Source organism: Haliotis asinina, chromosome 10 (genome assembly GCF_037392515.1).
Source record: "Haliotis asinina isolate JCU_RB_2024 chromosome 10, JCU_Hal_asi_v2, whole genome shotgun sequence".
Classification (NCBI taxonomy): Eukaryota; Metazoa; Mollusca; class Gastropoda; order Lepetellida; family Haliotidae; genus Haliotis; species Haliotis asinina.
Window position 1 is genome coordinate 22,971,865 of NC_090289.1, and position 25,613 is coordinate 22,997,477.

The 25,613-nt window shown below is 38.2% G+C and overlaps 2 protein-coding genes across 8 annotated transcripts in view; one reads left to right on the top strand and one right to left on the bottom strand.

The window, feature by feature from the left end:
* Window positions 1-19,307, top strand: LOC137298447 (ly6/PLAUR domain-containing protein 6-like). 4 transcript variants are annotated; one of them, XM_067830714.1, is made up of 6 exons: window positions 12-126; window positions 621-641; window positions 14,333-14,622; window positions 15,774-15,854; window positions 16,846-16,985; window positions 18,247-19,307. In XM_067830714.1, exons 3-6 carry the CDS (start codon window positions 14,505-14,507, stop codon window positions 18,412-18,414), a joined length of 507 nt encoding a protein of 168 aa, XP_067686815.1. In that variant the 5' UTR covers window positions 12-126; window positions 621-641; window positions 14,333-14,504; the 3' UTR covers window positions 18,415-19,307. The 4 variants fall into 4 exon arrangements, with proteins under 4 accessions (XP_067686812.1, XP_067686815.1, XP_067686814.1 ...); XM_067830711.1 differs by lacking the exon at window positions 621-641 and having other exon boundaries at window positions 1-126; XM_067830713.1 differs by lacking the exon at window positions 621-641 and having other exon boundaries at window positions 81-126; window positions 14,313-14,622.
* Window positions 19,308-19,971: 664 nt separating this feature from the next.
* Window positions 19,972-25,613, bottom strand: part of LOC137297606 (serine-rich adhesin for platelets-like) — a 169,885-nt gene continuing 164,243 nt past the window's right edge. For all 4 annotated transcript variants that reach the window (XM_067829462.1, XM_067829461.1, XM_067829463.1 and 1 more), the window contains 4 exons: window positions 25,369-25,509; window positions 24,251-25,225; window positions 23,573-23,693; window positions 19,972-23,445 (listed from right to left, as the gene is read on the bottom strand). In XM_067829462.1, the coding sequence (XP_067685563.1) occupies window positions 22,925-23,445; window positions 23,573-23,693; window positions 24,251-25,225; window positions 25,369-25,509 (1,758 nt within the window). In that variant the 3' untranslated portion in view covers window positions 19,972-22,924. The remainder of the gene's footprint in view (window positions 23,446-23,572; window positions 23,694-24,250; window positions 25,226-25,368; window positions 25,510-25,613) is intronic.

Sequence of the window (25,613 nt, forward strand, 5' to 3'; positions counted from 1 at the left end):
GAATTCGAGCCACAAAACCCCCTCCTGTCGTAATAGACCGACCCGAGCAGACAAAGCCTCGTGCCAAACTCTCGCTGGTTGCAGACGACACAGCCGGCAACGTAACTGCAGGTGACTTATGCGCAGGTAAGCTTATGGTTGTTTGTTAATCTGTTAAATATCATAGCTGACACAGATAGTCCTCAGTTCAGTGATGTGACATACATTTTTTTCAGAAATATGTGTAGTACAGTAACACTGACGTGATTTTGAACACCTGGAAAATGAACGTCAGACGACATATTTCAGTTTCATGATTTGTTTACATATTGTCCAGCTCGTGTGATACCGACATCAGCGACAGAAGGCTAGGATAGATAAGGAGTTAGTGTGTTTGGTATATCATCAAACATTTACAAATTAAACCAGCAAACTGGATATATTGTCTTTGGACTTTTGTTGTCAAAATGACTATTGTCAAAACTGTGCCACTGACTTCCCAGTGGTACAGTTACTGGCAACTGATCTTAAGGGTAATATGTGCCATGCCTCCTCACACTGATGGAAACCCAAACGTATAATCGGTGTGGGATTGCAAGTAATGTTTCAATTGTTTATACGTGACGTGTGTGCTTTTACAGGTGTGCAGAAAAAAAATCCAGGTTACATAGCTGCATTGTAATATTGCATGCCATTCCTTTCAATATTATGTTTATTTACTAAGGTTCAAACACCTTTCACTAATAATTAACAACTCAGTCCAGAACTTCCTACCTGAACCAGATTTTACTGCCAAATATTGTTTCATACTCTATCTTTGGAGAGGGTATTCCTGTATTGTATATTACCTCACAGGCAAAGTGTAGTGCAAAATGGGTTGCGCAGCAGAACGAAACTGACCAGTCTTTGTATATGCGAGCGAAGCGAGCGAAGGCTGGCAACAAACTTCCCTCGCTTCGGTCCGAAAAATATTTTTCATGTCAAAATAAAATATCGCCACCATCAAATATAGACACACATTTACTTACAGGGTTGTGCTCTCAGATTCCCAACCTCATACTTAACAATTACTCACGTGAAATATATTTTAATCAACGTTTTAAGCGCCGCTGGTGCTCTCACAGAGCGTTCTTCGCCTCCATTACCCCTGCCAGCTTCCGGTTCAGCGGAATGAAGGAACAAGAATAAGCAGAAATTAAGAGGACACATCATATTGCCCAAATTTGTCATTAAACTGTTCCAGATTATTTATCTGATATGTTGTGGTTATTGTTAGAATTTTAGTAACAGTTATTCTAAAAAGGCTCACTCCTGACGTAGCGAGTGGATGAATGCAAGGGAGGTAATTGCGCAAGTAGTTATTTTTGAGGGAAATACAAACACAGTAAAATGTGGCCATACGCTGGGACAGATGCCGTCGGCTGGTACGTAATATGAAGTAAAATTAAACTTATTTCTTTTCTTGTTAAGAAAAAGTGTTCCATGTGATCTAAGTACCGATTTGACGAAAAGCTATTCTTTTCATTTCTTGATCAATTCTTATCAATACAAAATAGTTCTATTTCAAAGCAAAAGATCGTTTTCACTGTAAACGAAAACCGTGACACCTCACGACAAATCCACTTGATGACTTGAAATTTAAAAACAAAACATCCATACCTCAAAGTAAATGTCTTTCTTTCCCGCATTGTCCTGTTATAAGGAGATTGTGGCCTGCCTCAGCAACAGCAATGCAGTTCCTTTGCTCCTCATTCATGGTTAATATGCACGACGACTGTCATCTGCGAACTTTGCGGAGGACATGCGACTCGACAAGTGTTTTCAGAGTTACCTAACCTGTTCCTTCATTCCGCTGAACCGGAAGCTGGCAGGGGTAATGGAGGCGAAGAACGCTCTGTGAGAGCACCAGGGGCGCTTAAAACGTTGATTAAAATATATTTCACGTGAGTAATTGTTAAGTATGAGGTTGGAAATCTGACAGCACAACCCTGTGAGTAAATGTGTGTCTATATTTGATGGTGGCGATATTTTATTTTGACATGAAAAATATTTTCCGGACCGAAGCGAGGGAAGTTTGTTGCCAGCCTTTGCTCGCTTCGCTCACATATACGAAGACTGGTCAGTTTCGTTCTGCTGCGCAACCCATTTTGCGCTACACTTTGCCTGTGATTACCTAAAATGCAGCCTCCTTTTGTTCTAACTCATCCTGGATATTGTTCCACGAAGAGGGATTCAAAGTGCTCCATATGAATTCACCTACATACACCTGGTTTATTGACATTGCCAGGTAGAGGCCAGCCTATGCTTGGGACATATAATACCTTTGACAGGTCTGGAAGTATTGCTAGCTTGGGCAAGGCTTATTCATGAGGGGGCATATTAAGATGGTATCAGATGTTTTAATGCTGTAGGACAGTGTTGACATAGCACGGTCAGCACTGCTGCTTGTTGGGGTGTATGGCCTGCTGTCAAATCAATCAACCAGTTACAATAGCTGTGACAGTTCACTAATAGCGTGATCAAGTTAGATATTGGCAGGTATTAGACACAATAACCCTGGGTGACACACATAACACTATATCACATACACTCTTGGATACTGCTTTCTCCTTGAAAAGATTCAGATTTGTATGATTTTACGTGCAGTTGCTTGGTTGGTTTCTTGAGTGATTGGTAAAAAGGTTACATCAACTCCTGGGTCACATTCCTTGTTCTTGAGAACATTTCACTCTCAACCAACCCCATCACTCTTTCACTCACTCATGTGTCACACTGATCCTCACACATCACAGTGTTATTCTGAAATTATAATACCAAAACACTATCATGTTATGTGTGTATCTACCTCAGAAGTCAGATGTCTAAGGAAACAGGAAACCCTTAAGCTTGCCTCTGTGTTCAGGTCTGCCCTAATGATGTTAATGGATTTGTCAGCACCTCACACATGCTCTTGACTTTCACAAAGGTGTTAAATTTCTGAGACTTGTATCACGTTTAGTTTTCCACTGACATCAATCTGACATGTGATGATAATGTTATGCATGATATAATTGGAACCATCAATAAAACCCACTTCACTCACTCTTAGAATTGTGACATGCAGTAGGCATGCTCTCACAGAAACTCTGGTGACATTTAGCAGTTTGCTGTGATATTTGTCTTCAACACTTAACTTGATTTGGGCATCTACGTATCCAGTTGTACTTGTGCAATTGTGGTGTACTGGTATGCATAATTAACTATATTTAGTGAAATGATCTTTTTTTATCATCCTTATCATCTTATCACAAGTTACTGGAAAGGTTATTAAAGACAAATACATGAAACTATAACGTCACTTAAAATAAAGAAGATACTCTTTCATTGATTGTTGTAGAATATACATTTGAAAGCTTATATATGTATCATCATCATTTTGCTGTACAGCCTAGATCTATTAGATAGGCATAAAATGTGTGTAATATGACTTGTTCATTCTTTTAATATTTGTTTTCTTTTAACCTTTTTTCTCTTTTAATTTTGCCAAAGCATTATAATTTGTAACTGTGTTGTAGATCTAAGAGAAACGCAATGATACATGAATTAAATACCCTGCACTATGTTATTTATTCAATTCCAGACATCAGGAATATGAGATCTAGCATTTTCTAACATTGACACAATGTTGTTCAATATACACAATGTTAAAGTATGTCATTCATGTGTCAAAGTAAGTAAAACAAGCAAGGAATTCAGTCTCACAAATTTAACACAATTTCACAAATGGTAGTCCTTGCAGGCACTTGTCATGGTGCTTTGAGATTGTGATACAATAATAGAAGTGTTACATCCTCTTCATATTTATTTATCCTGTTATCAAATACATATTATTTTTAATAGTTAAAAAGTATATATATTTTTCTATGTGTTACCATAAATTGGGAAAGTTTCAGTTTTAAGAGAATAATTTTAATGGCATTTGTGGTAGAGTTAGTGTAGAATATTTGTATCTGACAATGTAGATATGATCTAACTTCATCACATGTATAGTGTATGAAGATGGAAGCTGTTCCAGAAGCTATTAAGAAATGATAATCATAATGATTTGTCTGTTTTGGTTTCATGCAAAGCTTGTACAGTTTCAAGCACTCATTCTCAGTTTTCATAGAATCGTAACACTTTTTACGCAGTAAATTGTAATTTGATCTATAACTTTAACATTCAACATTTTTCTTTTGAAAAAATAAAATCATGTCAGTGCTCCCTGTGCTGTGAACATTGAAACCCGTGAAGGTCCTGGGTTAGAATAGGCCTCCAGCAACCCATGCTTACCATAAAAGGCAACTAACGGGATTGTGTGGCCAAGGTCGCTGACTTGGTTGACACATGTCATCGGTTCCCAGTTGAGCACATTTGATGCTCATATTGTTGATCACTGGATTGTCTGGTCCAGACTGGATTATTTACAGACCGTCGCCATCTACCTGGAATACTGATGAGTGCGGCATAAAACTAAACTCACTCACTCACTGTGCTATGAATGCAGACTCAAACAAAATGGCACTTCAGACATGATCAACTTGAAACTGGCTGGTATAACTATTTACAGGGTCGTGCACATGAAAGTGTGCAGTGTTAAATGTCAGAAGAAGTAATGCTGTCCTTTGACTGCATCAGCATATAGCATCTTGTCCGGTATGTTTCTAATAACAGTTTTATTCTAAGTAAGGCAGTGTGTTCCAGTAGACAGAAGATTTAACACATGTACCAGTGGAGTAGAGCTAGTATTTGCAGAACATGATCAAGTGATGTTTGTGTGTGCTGCCTTGCATTTGTCCCCATGCACACTGGTATCATACCCCTCCTGGAGTAGGCTTTCAAGTGGGAACAACTGCCACCATCAGCTGGTTTTGTACCATCACTATGTAGACCATAGGTAGTGTACAGTATGTGCATGGTTCAGATAACTCTCATGTGGAACTCTTGATGAGGCCCACAAGTCTTAAGTGCTCTGAAAGTCTTCAAGGAAGGTATTGAATCACCATGATATTCCCAGAGGTCAGTACAAACAACTGGAGCAGTGTGACCAAGTCATGTCACCACTAATAATTCAGCATGATTATAACTGATTAAGGAGAGTAATTTTGTACGCCTACAAGCAAAAAAAACCCAAACATAATTAAAACACAATTATCACATATTCATGACATATAATATACATTGTTGATTGTGAAAAAAACAAATAAACAAAATTATAAGTCTACAATCACGAATTGAGAGTGCAGGTTTTTGAAACATCGCATCATATACAATAAAAGAAGTCGTTATCCATAAAGAATCTTACTTTCTTATTACTCACCATACTCATAACATACCAATAACAGATCATCTCAGTAGGCACACATCAACCCTCTTTGTATCAGCAAATGAACTGGCCAATGAAAGACATCATACTTCAGTGCATACATACCTGCTCTGACTGCTTTCGGTCTCGAGGGAAGTAAACCCAAGTACAAGATTTTGGACTTTTGATTCGCAATTGCACTCTTACAATTTTGTTTGTTTGTTTTTTCACAGTCAGCAATGTATGTTATACATCATGAATAAGTGATAATTGTGTTTTAATTATGTTTGTTTGTTTTAGGTTGCATAGAACATAAGAAAACCAATGTTGAGCTGCTGGTCCAGTATGCACGACTTCTAGGTATTCATCAATTGTTTTACATGAGCACACAAAACTTAAAGATTCTCTTTACAGCCTGACAATATGGAGAACAGATTTTATCACTATTATAAGCCATGGGGCCATTGTACTTTGTCTGCTGCTTGTCTGCTACTGCTGACACATTTGTTATGCTATATCACCCATAAGAAAAGTCAGCGAAAGCGTTCACTATATGCTATGTACAGGTATATGTAGTTACATTGTCCTGATAAATTTCTCCACAAACTTTGGGAAACCAACTGCAAACCTCATGCAGATGACATGCATGAAGGTCATACATCAAATTGCTGAAAAGCATGTGCAAATATCATGCATGTGAAAAGCTGCATTTTGGTGGAAGAATTCGCCAATTTTCACACAACCCAAAAGAGAAGAGCAGAAGAATGGAGTGCAATATTTGATTGGTTGTTTTGTGTATCCTGTATGTATTATAACAAATTCATAGACAGTCTGGTAGGATATGGGTTTAGAAAGGTAAGTTAAAATAGCCAGTATATATCTAAATATTCACAGTGTCATCAGCAGTTATGTGAACCTTCTTTTGAGATAAGAAAGTGTTTGCCTCGCAGCGTTGTTGCTGATCTGTGGTAAATGACTGATACAGGTGCCTGGCAATGTCACTTGTGTTAGACATATGGCTGTACATGGTAGATCTGAGCAGTGAATGCTGGAGCTTAGTGTGGTGATTGTTGTGGTAATAGCATCCTAGGGGTGTCCTCATCCCCTTTTAAACAAGAGGTCATGTGGAGACAGCAGACTGATGGGATGAACTGGGGATCACAATAATCCACACTGGTGAAAAATATCTGTGTCGAGGATTATGAATGTGTTTTCAAATTGAAAATTGGAGGATTAAGTGTTTTAGTGCGTCCATCTCAGTGTGTATCTGCCAAAGGGTAATGATAGGTTAGGTGTCCCAGCAGCAACAATACTAGCTGAAGGAGCTTACTTCTGTGTTATTAAGAAGAGATGCACCTCTCAAGGCTGGCTGCCTACATCTTTGTCTGAAGGTGGTATGCTTGCCTTGGTAGCCATGTACTTAGGATCTGCTCGGTACTTAGGGTCTGTCAGTTAGCGAGTGGATGGAAGGCGCGGGTGGATTCACCAAGAGTTGTGGTCCCGGACTTAGGGTCTGTCTGTCAGCAGAGACCATATAATAGATTATTATATGGTCTCTGCTGTCAGTTAGCGAGTGGATGGAAGGCATAAGGGTGAAACGGTACACTCTAACTATAGTTCGGTATGTATTGCAGTACAAGGCCTTCAGTTCGGTCCGTTTTGGTTTGGTATATGAAATATCATAATACAAAAAATTGACAACAAAAGTCAAACTAAACCTTACATTGTTTAAAAACATGGAAAAACTTAACCATAATCTGAATGAACAAAACTGTCATTATGTAAATAATATTAAATAAATTAAGTAAATTAACACATGAGAACTGGATAGCAAATGGCAAGTCATCCTTTGTGCAATCATCTGTTTTTTTCATAATAGCATGCATTCCAAATCTCACGTATGATCACTCAGGCTGACAACAGTTTCGCCAAATGATCACATGTCTCTAAATAACATCTAATTTCAGGTCAAGTAGTCACATTCATAGCTGACCAGTTGTTGAAATGTATCAAGGTGTAATATGATGTGTATCAAGAAGATTGTTCTATTATTTTATTATGCATGAATTGTTGCTGCTGATAATGTTTTTTTAATTGATTGAATTAATAAATGACACATTGATTTGACCTGCAAAATTAAACACTGATTAATTGGTATATCGAACTGCAATTACATTTGCAAAATACCTAGAACTCATTTGACCTCAATTCCAATGAGCTTATCTGTTGAACCTTAATTCAGTAAAAAGTATGAAATCTCAGACATGTTTAAATTTGGAATAGGTGCAAAATTGTAGTTTTGAGATTCTGTGATAGATTAGTTTTTTTATTCATCAGACCCCCTTTTTTTCATTTATTCTAAAGTTTAATGTATTATGCCAGTTGTATTTGGATAAACCCAGTGGGAATTTTATATCTACAATATGTAACAACTGGTCTTAGTAATAATAATATGTTTACATAATATGTGAAATTGCAGAAAATATGATATGATTGGACAAATATTTCTATTTGAAATAACTGAAAAAGGAACCGAGGTACTGACGTCTTGCTGGCTTATAAATCTAAGTAGATGACATTCAAGGCAATTCCAGACTTCCAGGGAAATGGCGTCCGTCTAGGAATGCATAGACTCAGACAACATGGTTCGATTTCTAGACATTTTTGAAAAGGTATAAAAACGTTTTTAAAATGATGGTACTAAACAGTTATCAGTAAATCAAGTGTTTCAGAAAATATCATCCCAAGGTATGAAGATTGTATCAAAGATAACAATTCACCGACCACTGCATCTTCTGTTTATTAACACATTAACGCAAACCAACAGTTCATTTTCATTTGGACCTATTTGTGTGTAACACACAAAAACATACAGGTGACAGTGCCAACTCTGGAGAATCTCAGAGCTAGAATGATATGGTAGACGAAGTGATTATAACAGTTACTCCAACAGGAGCATTACAAGAGTTTTCATGCTTTGTCTTTTAATATGTTACTGTGTTTAACCATCAACAGCAGTGAATTAACACATAGTTATTTAAGCAGGTCACACCATGTTCAACTGCAGTCATAAACATAGGATCTGTCAAATAATATTTGATCAAATAGGTTGTTAGCATTTCAACTGAATATGAATTAACCTGTAAGCTTTCTTGTGTACTTTTCTCTTCCAAAGGGGATGATTTACACCTTTCCTGCAGTAAACCCACTGATAAGAAGTGGATTCCACTGTTCAATGGTTTTATTACATGCAGTACAAGTTCTGCCCTGAAATACAGGTCTTTGACCTCAACCACTTGTTGTGCCCTTTTGAATAACCCGAGCTTGAATTCACTATATATTAGCTGATGGAGATTCATAATATACAGGTGTTAGAAATACAGATTCTGATAAAGAGTGTTGTGTCTTCTTGGATAAAGCCCAAGGATGTTTTTGTTGAGGCAAGCTATGGAGGTATTACCATCTAGGCCAGGTGTGAATTACCTAACTGCTACACCCCTCATAAGATGCAACCATGAATTAACGTCCATTGTTGTAGGAGCTTTAATGGAGCAGAAGCTGACACTGATTTGTTTGTCCACTTGAAGGATCCTTCTCTCAACTTCAGCTGAATGTGACTGGGGCATGCAGTTCTGTTGACTGCTTTCAACTATTTTCTGCAGAATGAAAAGCTTGTTGTGGTTGCCCGTGTGTGGAGTGAGGCCGAGGAGATGTTAGTGTTGAGATTGTATAATACATCAAACATGGGTTCATTGTTATCACTGGAGATACTTGCAAAGCAACCATGAGGAATTCTGGTGACTACACGAAGGTATAGGATGTTGGAAAGATTTCAGTAAACACTGATCAGCACGTCCTTAAAGGGCAGTGCCTGTAGCAGAGCACTAGCCCATTGAACTAAAGAAAAGCACGGTCTTAAAGGCACCGTCATTACTAGAGTAGTGTGTCTAGTGAGGAGGGCAGGACATTTGCTGACCTGATCTACACACAAGCAAGCCCCAGCTGTAGTCGCATAATTGCCTTTACCATCCTTTTGTCATAGGATCATTTGCATGATCTGATTTGAGGAAAATTATTGTTACACAAAGTTTCCAGTTTCTAATCACTAATAACAGGGATGATTTATGGTGTGGAAGAATGGTGGGTTCCTTTGTTGGGTCACCAGTCTCATCCCAAGAAGATCTTAGCAGGTGTAATATCATACTCACAGTTACTGATTTGCTTCATTTAGTATTTAGCTTATAAACATGTGTCATATGAATATTGCTATCAGGAATTTTATCTGTACAGGAGGTGTTTATTTAACAATCTTGGATCAAGAATAAAGTCAATAAATTAAGTCAATAAAACAATCTGAACATTTATTTCTATCATAATGCATATAAATAAATGTTGTTCCTTCCATCATCACATGTTGCCATCCATGTCCATCTGTCAGGGTGTCACAACTACACGCTACTGAGTTTCCTGTGTAGCAAGGTGAAGTGAGAAGGTAACACTTAAACACCTGCACTTATTGTAGACTCTCCATAAATGAAAATGTCATTTAAAAACTACTGTTGACATGACCAATTCGAACTAACTTCAGTATCTACCTTATCATGCGTCTAAGTGAGTTTTCAGACCTCACCATAAATCGATTGGTTTCTCGTGTGAATTGCCATTTTCTAGATTTCATAAAAGAAAACAATGTTTATTGTGGTGATATATTTATGTGAAAGAGATGCCTCTGCTATATATAGCAACCAAATTTCTTTCCAATTGAAAGATTCGGAAAGGGCAAAGCAGCAACTGAAGAAACCTTTATTGTTTATCATTGCTTTTCACAACCATACTTGTGAGAAAGACATGTATATCTAGTCAGAAGATGTAAATGTGAACGTCTTTGTCACAAGGAATCACCATGCATTTAACCAATGAAATGACAAGGTTATCCACAATGAACCAATATTTGAACTCAGTGTTAATGAGGTCACCTTTAATCTTTATACCACTTTTAGCTGCCCCATAGACTGCTAACGTCATGTTAGGTCTGCAGAGGCACGAAATACTTGCTTTTGTATGTTACTTCCAACTTTTCTTCCTTTGCTGTCTTCTTCAGTGGTGGTTATTGTGGTGGATAGGTGATAGGTGTACTCATTGTTTCTCGGTCTGTGTTCCAGGCAATCTGCATCTTATCAACACATGGTGTTTAGAGAGCACTTTCATTGCTAGCATGGCCTCTCCCATTCAGAGCAGGTTACAATGGCTTATATTTACCTGGTCAATTGCCTGTAAATGGGTTAGGCTGGTGCCCATAGAAAGGTGTAGACAGTGTTTATGATTCACTCTACTGGTTGTGATTGGAAGTAATTACGGTCTCAAAAACAGTGCTGGTAGCTTGAGCAGTGCAATCTGTCAACAGTTACGTTATCTGCCTACTTCACAAAAATGTCCATTATGAATGACACATGTATAGTTCTTAACTTATTTATTTGTTAAATCATACACTGTGTTGATTAAATAATCACCTACATGGATTGTCCTTTCTTTGTGTGTTTTTTTTTTGAATGTGTAGTTTTTACTCTGTAGATCAGGGAAATTGGAGGGGGATCTAATATTAAAGGGAAACATATCAATGTGAAAAAAACACAGCACTTAGAGGTCTGAATATTAATACTATTGATACCAGGTTTTTTGTGTCTCACTGATCTATATTGCCTTCTGTTGTGCAGTTTCCAGCTTGTTTGATACATTTAATATGCATACCGTTTGTCATCATCTCCCCTGATATTGCTGATCAAAATACATGTACTTTGGCTTTCTGGTGTTTAAGCTAAGATTTCTATTTATTATACTGTACTGTACTGTATACTAATTTATGCTGCATATTATCTTGGATGAAGATTTCACCATGATTCTGCAAAATGAACTGAAAAGTTTTGCTTTTTAAATAAGATGCCAAGAACACTAAAATATTTCGTTTTTCAATAGGAGGGGATTCTTTGATTAATGTCACTATGAAAGTGTTTATAGTTTTATTGGAGTGAGTTGTTTTAATTGCAGCTTGGAACAGGATTCCCTTATTATGCCATGTTTCATGTGGAAGAAGGCCTGATGTGATATTGCTTTATTGAAACACAAACTTGGGGCTCCAGATAATTTTTCAACATGAAGAATATGTACATCTTATTTTTTTCAATATAAGAGTACTGGGAAAAGTTAGAGTACTGAATGGAATTTAATGGCGTGTAAGTAATCTCATGTTTCATATATGCACCACAACATTGCTACTCTTCTGTAAACAGGTCAATAAATAATAAAGCGATACTTTTTGAGATAAATACGTCCGTAAATGATTCTAGGATGATACACCATTGCTGTGGTGCATCTCTGCTCTGTTTTCTGTTTACTAGCTTCTTTTTAAAATGACTAAATATTTAGTTGTGATGTACCTCAAATATTACATGTTTCAGTTTCGAGTTGCCATCCTCAGGCATGGCCTTGTATACATGCTATTCATAGTCATACTTTGTATTGGCTCTGTTTATAACTAATGTGAAGGCATTGCATATATTCCCTTCTCCAGTACAGTTGTAGCAACAACAGTGGAAACTGCCCTGACAAGTTGCTGCAGTTGAAATACAGAATTGTTTATTCACAGCATTTTGCCATTAGTTGTTATATTATACTTATTTGTATACCATGCTTTGTTGGGAATGTCTGCAGGGTGTATGGGCCTGTAATTGTTGAGGATCCTATCTCAGATGCTACTGTTGTTTTAACAAGTCAAACATTTGTGCAAGTGCTTCCTGCTCGGGGACAATGGAGGGACTGTTCCTACATCCACCCTGATTGGATAGGAAGCTGTCTGAGCTTCTGTCACTGCCAGTATATGGGGAGGGAACAGTTGGTACTCATCACACGTACTGGGAACATCATCAAACTTGCTGGAGATTCTAGTGGATACTTTGACTTTGAGGTGGGCTCTTCTGTTACATATATTTATCAACATTTCATGTGAATATAATGTGATAGACTTTCATAGAGGGGTACAGCTACAGACTGTGTTTCATACAAGTGTAGTGACTTTGATATTGCACAGAACTGGTTTAGTGTCGCAGCATGTACCTCAATCACCTCAGCATGTTGAGAAGTTATATCTTGATTAGTGTTGGAAATTGGTTAAAATCTCATAGTTGATGATTCGTACATTACAACCTATCAGTCAAAAATAATTGGTTAGCGTCATTTATTCATTTTTCCTGGTTATGGTTGTTAATACCTGTGATTCAAGTTTCATGTTATGAATACACAATGCCATTTAGATAGGATATGAGGTCATATCTAGGATTTCATTGTAAGTTCCATGTTGTTAGCCCACATGCACAAGTATCAGCAAAGGTGTTGTCACAGGGTCATGTGACAGATGCTGTTACATAGGCATCGACATGAGCGGCATAGATTTATTGCTAGTTTGCATGATGGCCTTCGATTAGAAAGTAGAGTTCTATTTCACTATATGAATAAACACATTACAACTTTGCCTTGTGCAAGATTTAGCATTCAAAGCCCTCCACCACTTCAATTGTGTTTGAGTCCTCATTCAAAGTAATACTTTTCAAATACAATTTGAAAGTCATAATTCAGAATGTCTCCATGCTGTGTAAGAGGGTAATTATATTTGATACAGAGTAATGTATACTAATTATGCACATGAGAACAGAAAATAATCTATGCATTTTATTACACTACTGTGGTAAATATGGTTCAAATTTTAATTGAGAAGCATAGAGAAATCTGTTCATTTAAAAATCAGCCTGCATAAAAATGTGAGCCTTTCTAAAATATGTTAACTGTATGTCAATAACGCATTCATCTGCTGAAACCAAGAAATTCTTCTGATATGGTCTATGTCACTATGATTTAGTAATTCAGAGTAAAACGTATAAAAATACACATTTACATTTTCTCTGCAGTTCTTTTAGATCCAATTACAATTGGCATGATATTGTACTTCAGTGTTGCACATTGTAATGCTGTGATGTTAAAATTAAAATGTTCCTAGGCCATTCTGTTAGCATTGCCCAAGTCAATACTTGAAAGTGTTAACCAGGTACTTATTGTTCAATGTTCAATGTGTCAATCAGATGAACATGATGAGACATTCTCTAGTTATTTGTCTTAGTACCTGTCGATTTGAGTCAGCAGCCATAGCAGTCATAGCTCACCTTGTTTTATACTAATGCTGTCTTTGTACAGAAGAGTGTGTAGATGCATCTTCTACAGTAGTTCTTAGTAGAAAGTAGAGTCATAATTTCGTTGTCAGTTTTTCCAAACGTTTCATTTACATGACAAGTGTGGTGTCAGGGAAAACCCTGCTGCCTTGTGCCTAACGTGATTCATTTCTACCACAGCTGCCTCAATCGCACAACCAGAAAATATTGATTTTTCTCTTCTATTGAGCTGTCTTTAGCAAATATGTTCTGTCAGAATTTACATTAGTGATGAAGACCAACAGTTAAGAATGAATGTAATCACTGCAGTGATCATTATGAGAATTAAATGTTGCTAACTGAGGTCACTGAGGCCGGGATGCCGCTGCATCAGTAGGTTTTTGTTAGGTTGGTTTGATCGATAGGCACAGCAGCAGCAGCAAGGGTATGAGTCATCACATGGTCACTGGACCAAGGATCATATCTCAGCCTTTCCCTCTCTGCTGTAAGGGAATTGCTTGTGGACTGTCATCCTGGCATCACTAGGGTAGGTCCTGTCAGTGTAACTCCCATGTAGATCGCAGGGAGATATACCCAGGATTATTGCTTCATTGATTTGTGTCCAGGTTTTCACATTCTATTAATACAAGTGTTGGCTTGAAGTGTGTCATGAATCATGCTTCATGGCTGTGTTGCTTGGTTGGTCAGCACAACCATTCTGCCAGGTGAATGTCACTCACTATGTTAAGTGATGCAAGTCTTTAAATGGATGATATAGCCAACATGTAGAAATGGTTGTTTTTGATTGTAATGAGAAGTGTTTACTATGTTACAGGGAACTGTTGGGGGTGCGAGGCTGTACCTGGCAGATGCCCACAACTCCCTCTGTGGATCTCATCTACTTGCTGTGGCACATATACTTACACTGATAGCTCAGACTACACACAGATTGCTCCAGCAGTACTACCTGATGTCAGAGTGACTGCACTTTCCTGTCGTCTACCAGTATGGTATGTCTAAAAGAAGAGTGGATGGCTGCTGTGCTCATGTGTGTACTGGTGTATTCCAGGCAGGTGCTGTCCAAGGATCTGGTCGTGCAGGCTGACATGCAAATGACGGAAGACAGTAAGTATCTGTTGACATGAGTACACAATCCTTAGAAAGAGGTCAGATGTAACATTGTTTTATTTGTGATTACACTTTCTCAGGAAAGTACAAGTCCTAGTACTTTCTCAGGTTGCTATGGGCGCTTGGGTATCCAAATGGTTAAAACATTTGGTTGTTACACTGAAGACCTGGGTTTGATTCCCCACATGGGAGCAGTGTAAAGTCATACTGGCTCACTCACTCACATTGACTCCTTGAGGGATCTGAACCCACTCTTCCACAAATCTGTCCTCATACAGGAGACTGTAGATACTGTAGTTGGTGTCAGTAGATTACAGTAGACTATAGTGCACAGATTAAGTCCTTATTAAATACTCTTTTCTCAAAGTGAAGCGAAAACATGTTACATTTATTACAAAAGTTACAGAAATGGATGCATGTAGTGGTCAATGTTTTACACACATAAAAACTTTGCATCTTAACAAAATTAAGCCTAAATAAGAGACGTTTGGTGGTGTAGTAAGAATGCAACATTTAAAAGTGATTAGACTGATCAGTCCACTTGCAGACTGGATATGAAGTTCCCAATTTTCTTGAGATGATAATAAGAAATAACATGATGTTGGTTCTGAACAGCTATTCATGATAGCATTTACATGTATCAACATACAAAGTTAACAGCATTTGCATACAATGGAAAGTACAGCTTAGAATTATTTAACATTGATGTGGGACATTGTTTCACATATGGAACTTACAACAATGTCATGAATTAATTCATTGGATATTGTAATGTTTGAACTTGGTGGTGCTTAGTATCCAAAGATGTGTGATTGTATTGTGGATCTAAATGTTTATGCATAGGAGTTGTATTATCCTGTTAAAACTCAAAATAGGATTAAGCTATTGATTGCATATTTACATGATAGCAAAGTATTGAAGTTTGGCTTGATCTAGCTCATGATTGGAATTCTTACATTTCAATTAACTGAGGTTTTATCATGACTTACTCGCCTTTGCTGGTCAAATATAGAACTATTCCCTTTCTGAATTGATACAACACGAGAGCTAAGTATTCTATTTATGCTACACATTTCTTGAACTAGTTGAACAATGCATACCACAATGTGAGCCAAACTAACTGATGAACTTTATGCGTTTCTCTGTAGTGATCACATGCTGGACCTGCCCCAACATGACATCCAATGGCGAATGCAATGGATGGGCCCCAGATATAAAGTGCCCCATTGGTGAGATATTGCATTAGACTCATTATATTGCATGCATTACGGTTTATATACACCACTGTGTGTAACCATGACTGACTACTGCAACACTCAATCTGTAATTGATTTGTGATTTGCAAGTGACATTGACTTAGTTATATCACAGCGTATGAGAATTTAGATGGTGTGTCAAACCATGTGAACCATGGAATACCATGCATGTGTGGTGTGACAAAAGCACGCAACTCTGTACGGTTTATAACAGTAGGCTGTGACTATCAGCATGTACCTGAATACTCTCATAGAGAATACTACACGAGCTCTCATTGTCTATGAATTATATAAAACTCGTGACCTTCCAGTGGTATCTGTCCAAGTGACCGAGTTTTGTATAATTCTTATTTAACGAGACTGAGTTTTATTATTTTATTTCCCATGTCTAAGATGCATTAACTTGACAAAAATAGTGTTTTTTTTATCATTTTTATGGTTTCAAACCGAAACCGGTTTCACAAAGAGATTGCAGAAGATTTGTGTACTGTAGAGCCCTTTTAGCATAACGTCACACTTTAATAACATCACTACGTCTGTTCCTCTGGTAAAAGACATCACAATACATGTAGCCTCGAACAGCCTCCCACAGTGAAATACTCCATAGCACACTGTTTCTTGGTTTGCAGTTGCTTCATTCAGGCAACATCACCGGTGAAACATTGTGTTTATGTTTTTCCATGGATATAACGCCTTACATTTGGCAACATTTACAGTGTTTATCTCACAATGCATGTTGGTTGTTATGAATTGAAATGTTTCAACGTAACGTAATTGAGACGTCATCGGTTATCCAGTCAAATCGTTAGAATCTCATTTCAAGTTGTTACAACACAGGTCAACCAGATATGACCTCGTATGACATGTGAAATTAGTATGCACCTCCTTATACGTTGACCACGTGGATGATGAGAATTCGCAAAATCGCAGTATGTGAAAAAATGCATGTTTTGTTGTGTCACAGCACATACAGTATGCCGGACAGTCCATCGGTTTGAGACAGTGTCAGGCTCAAGTGTGTTGGTCAACAAGGAATGTGTGGCACCCTCCCAGTGCAGCAGGAGCCATGTTGGGTGCCATGGAACAGATATTCAGTCACTCAAGGTAAGACTAGCTGAAGTATATATCAGTGTACAGTGAGTACATATCATACATCATTCACCCATGACCATGGAAATGTTCAGATGGAAAAATAAGACATATGACATAAATGCAGCATCATCACTGATCATATTGAAATTATAGTTGTATGGTTCTGAGGGTAACACAGTCTTATGTATGCCTATCTGTAGCAGTGTCACCCAGGCCGGAAGGTGTGGGAAAATACTGCTGCTATAAATAGGTGTACCTCAGACTCTGTTACCCAAGGGGTGATGTTAAATGTTCCACCTTGTTAAATGTCCAAAGTATCATTTTATTTTGTTTAAAGATCGATAAGCTTGCGACTGACTAAATGACATGTAAACAATGTGGCACTTGTCATTCAACTGGATTTTAAAGATCTGTGAAACATACTCTGACAAGCTTAAAACTACTATAAAATGGTTAATAATGAGTTAAATGTTCAAAGGATTCTAAGACTGTTTAAACAAAGCAGTGCAAGTCTAAAATGAGTGTACATAGTGAACTAAAAACAGCTAAATGAATGGGTTTTTTTTAACTCAATACATAGCATGTGTCATTGTATTGCCATACGAAGAGTTTGCCAGTTACTGAGGCAGTGGGTAATATTTACTCTAGTTGTCAGCTTCCTGGTTGAGGTGATGCTGTCATTAATAAAACATGTGGTCAGCAGACATTTATGATGATGGAAATATTAGCCTGGATGATGTAGAACGTCAGAGATGGGTGTTATCTACTCTCAGTGGTGTGGGCTAAGGTTGTTTGGGCACTCACCTACCTGGGCCTTTCAGTATCAGATGTCACTCTTAAAATATAGCTGGGGGCTATCTTTCTACAGATGCATCAGTTCACAATTGTTTCAATAACATGGATGTCAGTATCAGACTTGAACTTTCCCAGTTTGAGCTGTCGAAGTTCCCATTATCCTGTAACAATGGTTGATTTTTTGTGGTAGCCTCTCCCAATTACTTTCTCAGATTGCCTTAGGTCTGAAATGTGTATTGATAAACTGTAGTTGAGTGTAATTACTTTAATTACCTGTTCTGCTGATGGTAGGATTTCAACACTTCTCAGTATTAAAGGTTAAGGTGAGCCATTATGGCAATGTTTGGTTTCTGTCCAAAGTATTGGTTGTCATGGATAGGTTCCTGTTGACACTCCTTTTACGCTTAAGTATTGTCAATAAATAAAATATAATAAGGGACTGAGACAAGGTTATTACTTCTGTATTGTGGTGTTTCAGGAGTGTGTGTCCTGCTGCAGAACTTCCTACTGTAACAAGGAAGTAGCAGTGGACAACAAGACTGCCATGCAGCTCTCTTTATCTGTACTAAACATTGCTACCCCTCCGTCCAGCCTGGCCCCAAGCTGTCTCCTACTGCTCATGATTCTCCATTACTGCATCACGTGAGACATTGCCATCTCCAGGTTTCATAATGGTGCTATCTCAGTGAGTCAGACTGTGCTGTTGTATACAGAGGGCTTGCAGACATCAAGTTGACCTGTACAGTGAGTGAGTCTGTGCTGCTGTGTACAGAGGGCTTGCAGACCTCAAGTTGACCTGTACAGTGAGTGAGACTGTGCTGTTGTATTCAGAGGGCTTTGCAGGTCTCAAGTGGCTGTGTACAGTGACCAAACCTCTTGGTAAAACCCCAGCCAAAATGTTAGTGGTCACATGTGGATGTGTTGCAAGAGATCTCTAGCTCCGGATTGGCCACGACATAGAGCTGGGTTGATGCATGATTAGTGTAGAAACAATTGTGTTAGCTGCACAGTGCCAGTATTTATCGCTGTGGATTGTCGGTGTAGGTGTGACAATCCATGTCTCCTGTTGGGACCAGCATATCTGTGATAAACAAATACATAATGTACCAGAAAATAACCTTCTAGGTGTTAAAGATCAGACAGTGAGATCTTTTTCCATGTGCAATATGATTTCAGTGTTGGGGACATTTGTGTTAACTATATATGTTGACTGTAAGACTCATAGTTGGCGATGTGTGTTGTGCTGTTCAATGATTACAGGGATTACAGCCTCCAACAGTCAGTGACATGATGATCTCCAGTGGCCACAATATAATGTATGGCAAGTAATGTTTGTCATGTAAAGAAGTCTGTGTGGAGGTTGGCCATGCAGTTAGTGCTGATATGGTGTAACAGGTGAACTGTGTTGTACAGATGGTGTAACAGAGGAACTACATAGTACATTGTATGTACGCAGAGGAGCAGGGACACACCTGATACTAACATTGTCTGCTTAATATGGATGTATGTTATATACAGCAGTAAACATCCTTTGCTATATTGTTGAGTGTGTCCTCTTTTGTCCTACATGGCTCAAGAGTTCTTCTGGCCACTTGGAAAAGTTCCATGGGGAAATTATCTAATGTCAGCAATCATCTGTGCTTATCAGAAAAATGACTGAAAGCAGCTGCCAAATTTCATGATCTTCTTAACACATGAAGAGGAACATTCACTGGATATAAATAACATGTTATACTTATGTTTTATAATATTGTGTATATTCAGAATGCAGTAGAGAAGAATATTTGAAAAACATACCGTGGGTGTGCTAACTGGTTGCTCAGCTGATTTACCAGTTACATTATTCAGGTAAGTGTTTAACCTGGCTATGTGAATATACTTGAACTATGTTGTTGTAGACACCACGAGTCAACAGCAATATTGACTCAATGAGGAGACTGTCAGTGCCTACTTGACACATGTCATGGCCCTGTGGGTTGTGAACCGACCATTATGGGTACACATCCACTTGTTCAAGGAAACTGTATAGCAACAGCCAACAAAACTGGCACCATATTTCTTAAAATGGCCTCCTTGCAGCTTGTATGAAGTGCTACATACCTTCTTGCTGTATGTTAGAGAAATGGTAATGAAGTTTTTTGATGTGTTGACTGGAGTAGGCAATGGCAAATGAGAACATGCAAAGGCAACAAAACACTTTGCATTGCATCTAGATATAGTAGTTTATTATTGGTATGAAAAAGTACATACTCAAGTGACTTACTTAAGTTTTGCTCACAAGTTTCAAATCTAATGGCTATAAATAATTTGTAAATAGATACGAAATGTCCACTGATATCAGTGAATACAAGATTATATTAAATATGCTTCCTCTTTAGAAAAAAATCTTTCATAAACTTGTGAACAAAATATCAGATTCTCATGTCAACAATCACATACATAAAATACTATGAATTTGAAATCACTCCTGTGGAAAGTGTGACATATATTAAATATATAGTACTCCTATGAAACACTCTAATCTCTGATCCATACACCTAGTATGATTGCTTACATTCAGGCTTGTATAAAAACTGATTCACTCTGAAGACACTAACATTCAACAGTGGGAAGCCTTTCCATTGTCATTGCTCAACACACATCTGCATAAAAGTAGGCAAATCAATATTGCTATTTACACATGAGATCAAAAGATTTCTTTCAAGTAGAAAAGATGAACTTGTCACAAAGCTAATCACTAAACATCATGGAATAGGCGAAGTAAGAGACTGAATGTTCTTACAAAATACAATTCCTTCAATTCTTATCAATAGCAACATGAAACATTTTTAACACATGTAAAGCATATCCCACTTATGAGTTCGTAGAGAGTTCATGAATGATGGTTGGCCACTATACCACTCAGCTACTGAAGAACAGCCATAAAACATGCTGGGAGTGGAACGGAACAAACCTGTTTGGTTAAGCTACAAACAGACAGTAAAATTTCATACACTCTACATATACTATACATTCCCAAAATGGGTATTGATAACAAGATGTATGACGATGAACCTGCAATGATAATATGGAGGTCAGTATGACCACAGGAAGAAACATCAGCAGATTTAGGTAGTCCTTACAAAGTAACTCATACTGGGGTCTAAATGTTACGGCACCTGTGAGGAATAGAGATATGAATAGCGGTGGATATACAATGACAGTGAAGTAGGCGTGGTCTTCAGGCTGCTATTGCTTGTTGGAGTGGCACTGTCTGCATAGTGAATAAGAGTATTGGCAAGAACGTCTCGCAGTCATCAGCACCTGCTTCAAAACTCACGAGGCACTAGGTAAATAGTTTATAAAAATTCTCAAACTGGGTAAATTTGATGTCCTTAAAAATGAACAATTCTTAAGAAATACTGCTGCTGCTGATGCATCAAGGGATATAGGCCCCATTGAAAACTAGTTGGTGTATATTCATTCCAGTGAATAAATTCATTAAGACACATAAAGGATTTCTCACTAAAACAATTCTGATTACCAGTCAGAATAGTATTAAAATAACAACTTCTTAAAATCCTGTATCATAGGAGGTAACTATATTTTCCATCACGTTCTGATCTCTCCTCACTTACCTGTTTTGTTGATAGTATTTCTCAAACAACACAGAAAAAGATGGTATAATAATTACTTTGAAGAAATATATTACATCTTGGTTCATTCTTGTGGCAAAATCAACTCCACAAAATTCAAGATTGTGCAAAGTCAACTTTCCACTTCAATACAATAAGCAAATTACAAATTCAACAATCATTAAAGCATGGTGTGAATAAATAGCACTTGCAATAGGATCACTACAAAACTGTAGCAATAACTTGAAATTTAAATTGAATGTAAAATCACAGATTTTCACCAACGCAGAGCACAAATAACAGCCAGATTCCAATTTGCAGACATAATCAGCCAGTATTAAAACAACAGGCTGATGAAAAAAGGCAGAACTACTGGGGCAACAAAACAAGTGAGAATCTTCTACTTCACACTGGAGTATCCTCACTTGAGTAATGGCACATTTTAACCACAGGCACTAGAGTCAATGATCAATGTGGCACAAAATCACTCATTAACCATCTCAAGAACATATACTTTGAAGCTCACTGGTTAGGTTTAGATGGTATTGAACATAGTGTTTCTACTGTTATGCCATCAGTAGAACCTTTGAACATTGATCAAATGAGCTTGAAGAGCTGAGGTAGACACTACATGTAGATGTTTGTATGACTGAAATACAGGTGAAGCATACAGTGGTCCCCATACACCACAGCAGCTGGAGACAGGTATACCAGTCAGTCTGAATGTTGCATGCCCTATTGTCATATGATAAAACACTGAGAATTGGTAAGTGATAGATGGATGAAATCCAACAGTGAATGTATGATGTACTTAATGCTGTAATGATGCAAGTAATTGGTATGTTTGAGGAGTGTGTCCTACCATTACAGAAGCAGCAGGGACCACTTGTGCAACCAGATATAGCAGGTGAAATTGCATGTGTATATAGATATGTACAGCTTGTCCCAGTAGATCCAGCATGCACCCGTATACACCACATGATAAGCTCCGGAGACTCAAACATATTTAACAGCAAGTCTACAGAAAGTAGAAGCCAGTCTGCATCTGTGTGAATTTGGTAATGAATACTGACGACATAAGACTTAAAGTCATTCTGTCACTAACCTTAGGACACTCATAAATTCATCTTGAGACGAAGAAAAATATCTCAGTACCAAATTACAACCACGAAATAGTCCATAAATTAGTCCCTAAATACAGATGATAGCCAGCTGCTGCCAGTGGGACAGCAGTGTATTTCATCATATTGTTATTTCATACTTTCAATAATAAAAGAAATTCAATATATCTTCAGAAAAAAAGGAAGATATGATATTGGCAAAAGTGTCATGTCTACATAGAGAGACCTATGCTATCGCCTGGCTATACAACAGTTACTATCATCTCACTCAGTACACATTTGCAAACACTTGTGTATATATGTCATATATATAACATCCTTGCACCAAAAGAGTGTGAATGCATGTGGAAGATAAAGATCCCTGACTGTGGCCCCACTTGGCCATGGTTCAAATGGGGCCATGGTTCACAACAAAGTCAGGTCATTGGTTGGAGAAGCCCTCACAGCACGAGTCACTCAGTGAGAGGTTGCCTGCACTGACAACTGCATCAGAGGAGTCCTGCAGCTGGGGAGAGTCAGCTCTGCAGGCTTGTCCCATGCCAATACGTGAATTGTTCTCTCTCTGCTTTCGTGCTTTCATAGCATCTCCCCTTTTCTTCCGCTTATTCTTGTCCACCCGTCTCACCCTTCCTGATGCGGTTGTAATTATCCGTTGGTTTTCCAATCTGTGACCTTCCAGAGATTGTCCATGAACACTGTTCATATTGACCTGAAGACCTCTGTTTCTGCGACTATGTTCACTACTTTCATTGTTGCCTTCAACATTGTCCAGAGCTGTTAACCTTGGGAGAGATCCAGATTCAGAATTAGAAGTAGAAAGGTCCTCAAGAAAATCGAAAGCAGCCACAGCTTGACGCTCAGGCTCTCCATATCTGATGAAGAACTTGGAAAAGTCAAGAGGTGGACGATGGGTTGATGGGTACCTCACCACTTCATGGCGAGCTGAAAATGACAAACTCAAGTTTTGTACAAAGTTACTAAATAGAATTTGCCAAATGTTCTTCATCCATGTGTTAATAATACCTATACTCATCTAATATGAATGAATGCAAATACAAATTTTTATCACCTTGTCTCCTGCGGCCAATGAGGCGTTGACACATCATATGGTCCAGACCGATGTCACTGGCAAGGCTGTCATTACTCTCACCACCTGATGCAAGCATGGAGTCTAGGATGTCTGCACGTTTCTGCAGAGGACAACAGCATGTGATGTATTCAACAAACTGTCAAATTTATTCCATTTTGCCTTAACGTTCCAACCTTACATCTGGAATTTCTTTACAAGCAATAGTAGTGACACCTATGTTAATCATAAGTACACATAAACTACACTTGCCAGTTATTTATTTGGGAATTTATATCTTTTTAAGATACATAAAATGGATTGTAACATGCAAAATAATTTGTCCATCACCATGCACTTCTGACAGTATCTGCAATGACTGATGACCTTGACTTTTGGAAATGTGACAAATTACATAGTGAACTTCATCTTCTGAATGCATATAATGTAAAGAGCATCTGTTACGTCGGTTGTCAGTCCATGGTGACCTTGACAATAATTGTCAGCTGAAGTATGGCAAATAAACTCCACACTTAAAAAAAAGGTTTGCCTCAAATGTTACTTGTGAATTGAGATCATCTGTGATCTATTTTCACCAGGATTTGCTTTCTTATGACCAATGGAATCAATTTCAGAAATAGTCAAGACTGATTATTCTCTGGTGTTTATTTTCATATTTACCTCAGGATCAGCCATGTGGCTGTCAGAAAGCTGCCTCCTTGGGGGCCTGCTCTGATCCTCATTGCAGGACTTATTGCTCTGGTAGACTCTGGTACTGCCAACCCCATTCTCAGAGTATGTGTATCCCGGGAGGTCTGTGTATGACGTCCCATTCACCTGAATTTCATAGAATTCCTCTTCACGAATCACACAGTTAGTATCGAGGTCGCATCTTGCACCATCATTGTCCCCAAAGTCATCCATCCAGTTTGTAGACTCCTCAGTTAGTAATTCTGTGCTCCCAATGATGACCTCTCCTCCACATGATGCCATGTAAAACTCATCATCTACCCAGTGGTAGCCATCTAGAGCAGTTGTAGGCTGAGCAATGGTTTGATTGGCTGGAGGAGGACATCCTGGAAGCTCATTGGTGGAACCAGAATCAGCTGAGTTCAAACTTGATAAACTTTTATGCAAATCATTCACAGTTTTGGAAAGGTTGGCAATTTGCTTAGATATTTCTTCAAACTCCTTTGACTCAATATTCTCTTCTCCAGCAGTTTTTCTAACTCTTGGTCTTTCTAGTTCAGGTGGACAAAGTTTGTTTATCCCCTGATCATGACTCCCATTGGAGAAGAGACTTCTGTTGGAACCCATGTTACACAGACTGTAGAAATTGCTGTTGAATTTTGTCTGCTCTTCTGATGGTGGTGACCGTGGACTGTCATCAATAGGTGCCCCCTCATGTGTACCATTAGCTGACTCAGCTGCAATGAAAGACCCATCCTGAGCAACTGTTGAACTGTTTGAAACATTGGCATCTGCCGATGAGAGATTGCTACAAATATTGTCAAGAGAGACATCCTCTGCAGAGCCATTTTGTGAGGAGGCTCCATTAATATGCTTTTCAATTTCATCTTTGCTAAACTTCAGTATCCAGTCTTCTGCGTTAGAAGAATCAAACTTCTTCACTGACACTGGTGAGGGGGTAGAGCTCTGCAAGAATAGAAAACACCTTGAGTAAATGAATAAATGTAAAATGCATCAAAGAACTGGAGACTTGCATTATGCATCATTAGATCTACATGCTTTACAATTTGCAACAAAAGAAAATTTGATGCTGCTATAGCAGGCCATACCTTCTTCAGTTCATCCATTGTGTGTTTTGGGGTCCATGGAGGCAGTGTGAAGGGCCGCTCACTTTTCTGTTTCAGTAATTCAATAAAGTTGATCTGAGCCTCTGAGTCACTGTCTGTGTCTGACACCAGAGCAGGAGACATCTGAAGATGAGAGGCATACCCACAACATGGAACTGTGTATTCTAATATATATAAGGCTACAAATTTTACATGTTCCACAAATATGACATGAAGCAAAGACATTT

Coding starts and splice junctions, on each gene's coding strand:
- LOC137298447 (XM_067830711.1), top strand. CDS start 14,505: ATGGTATGTCTAAAAGAAGAGTGGATGGCTGCTGTGCTCATGTGTGTA. Junction 15,855..16,845: donor AGATATAAAGTGCCCCATTG/GTGAGATATTGC, acceptor GTTGTGTCACAG/CACATACAGTATGCCGGACA. Junction 16,986..18,246: donor CAGATATTCAGTCACTCAAG/GTAAGACTAGCT, acceptor GTGGTGTTTCAG/GAGTGTGTGTCCTGCTGCAG.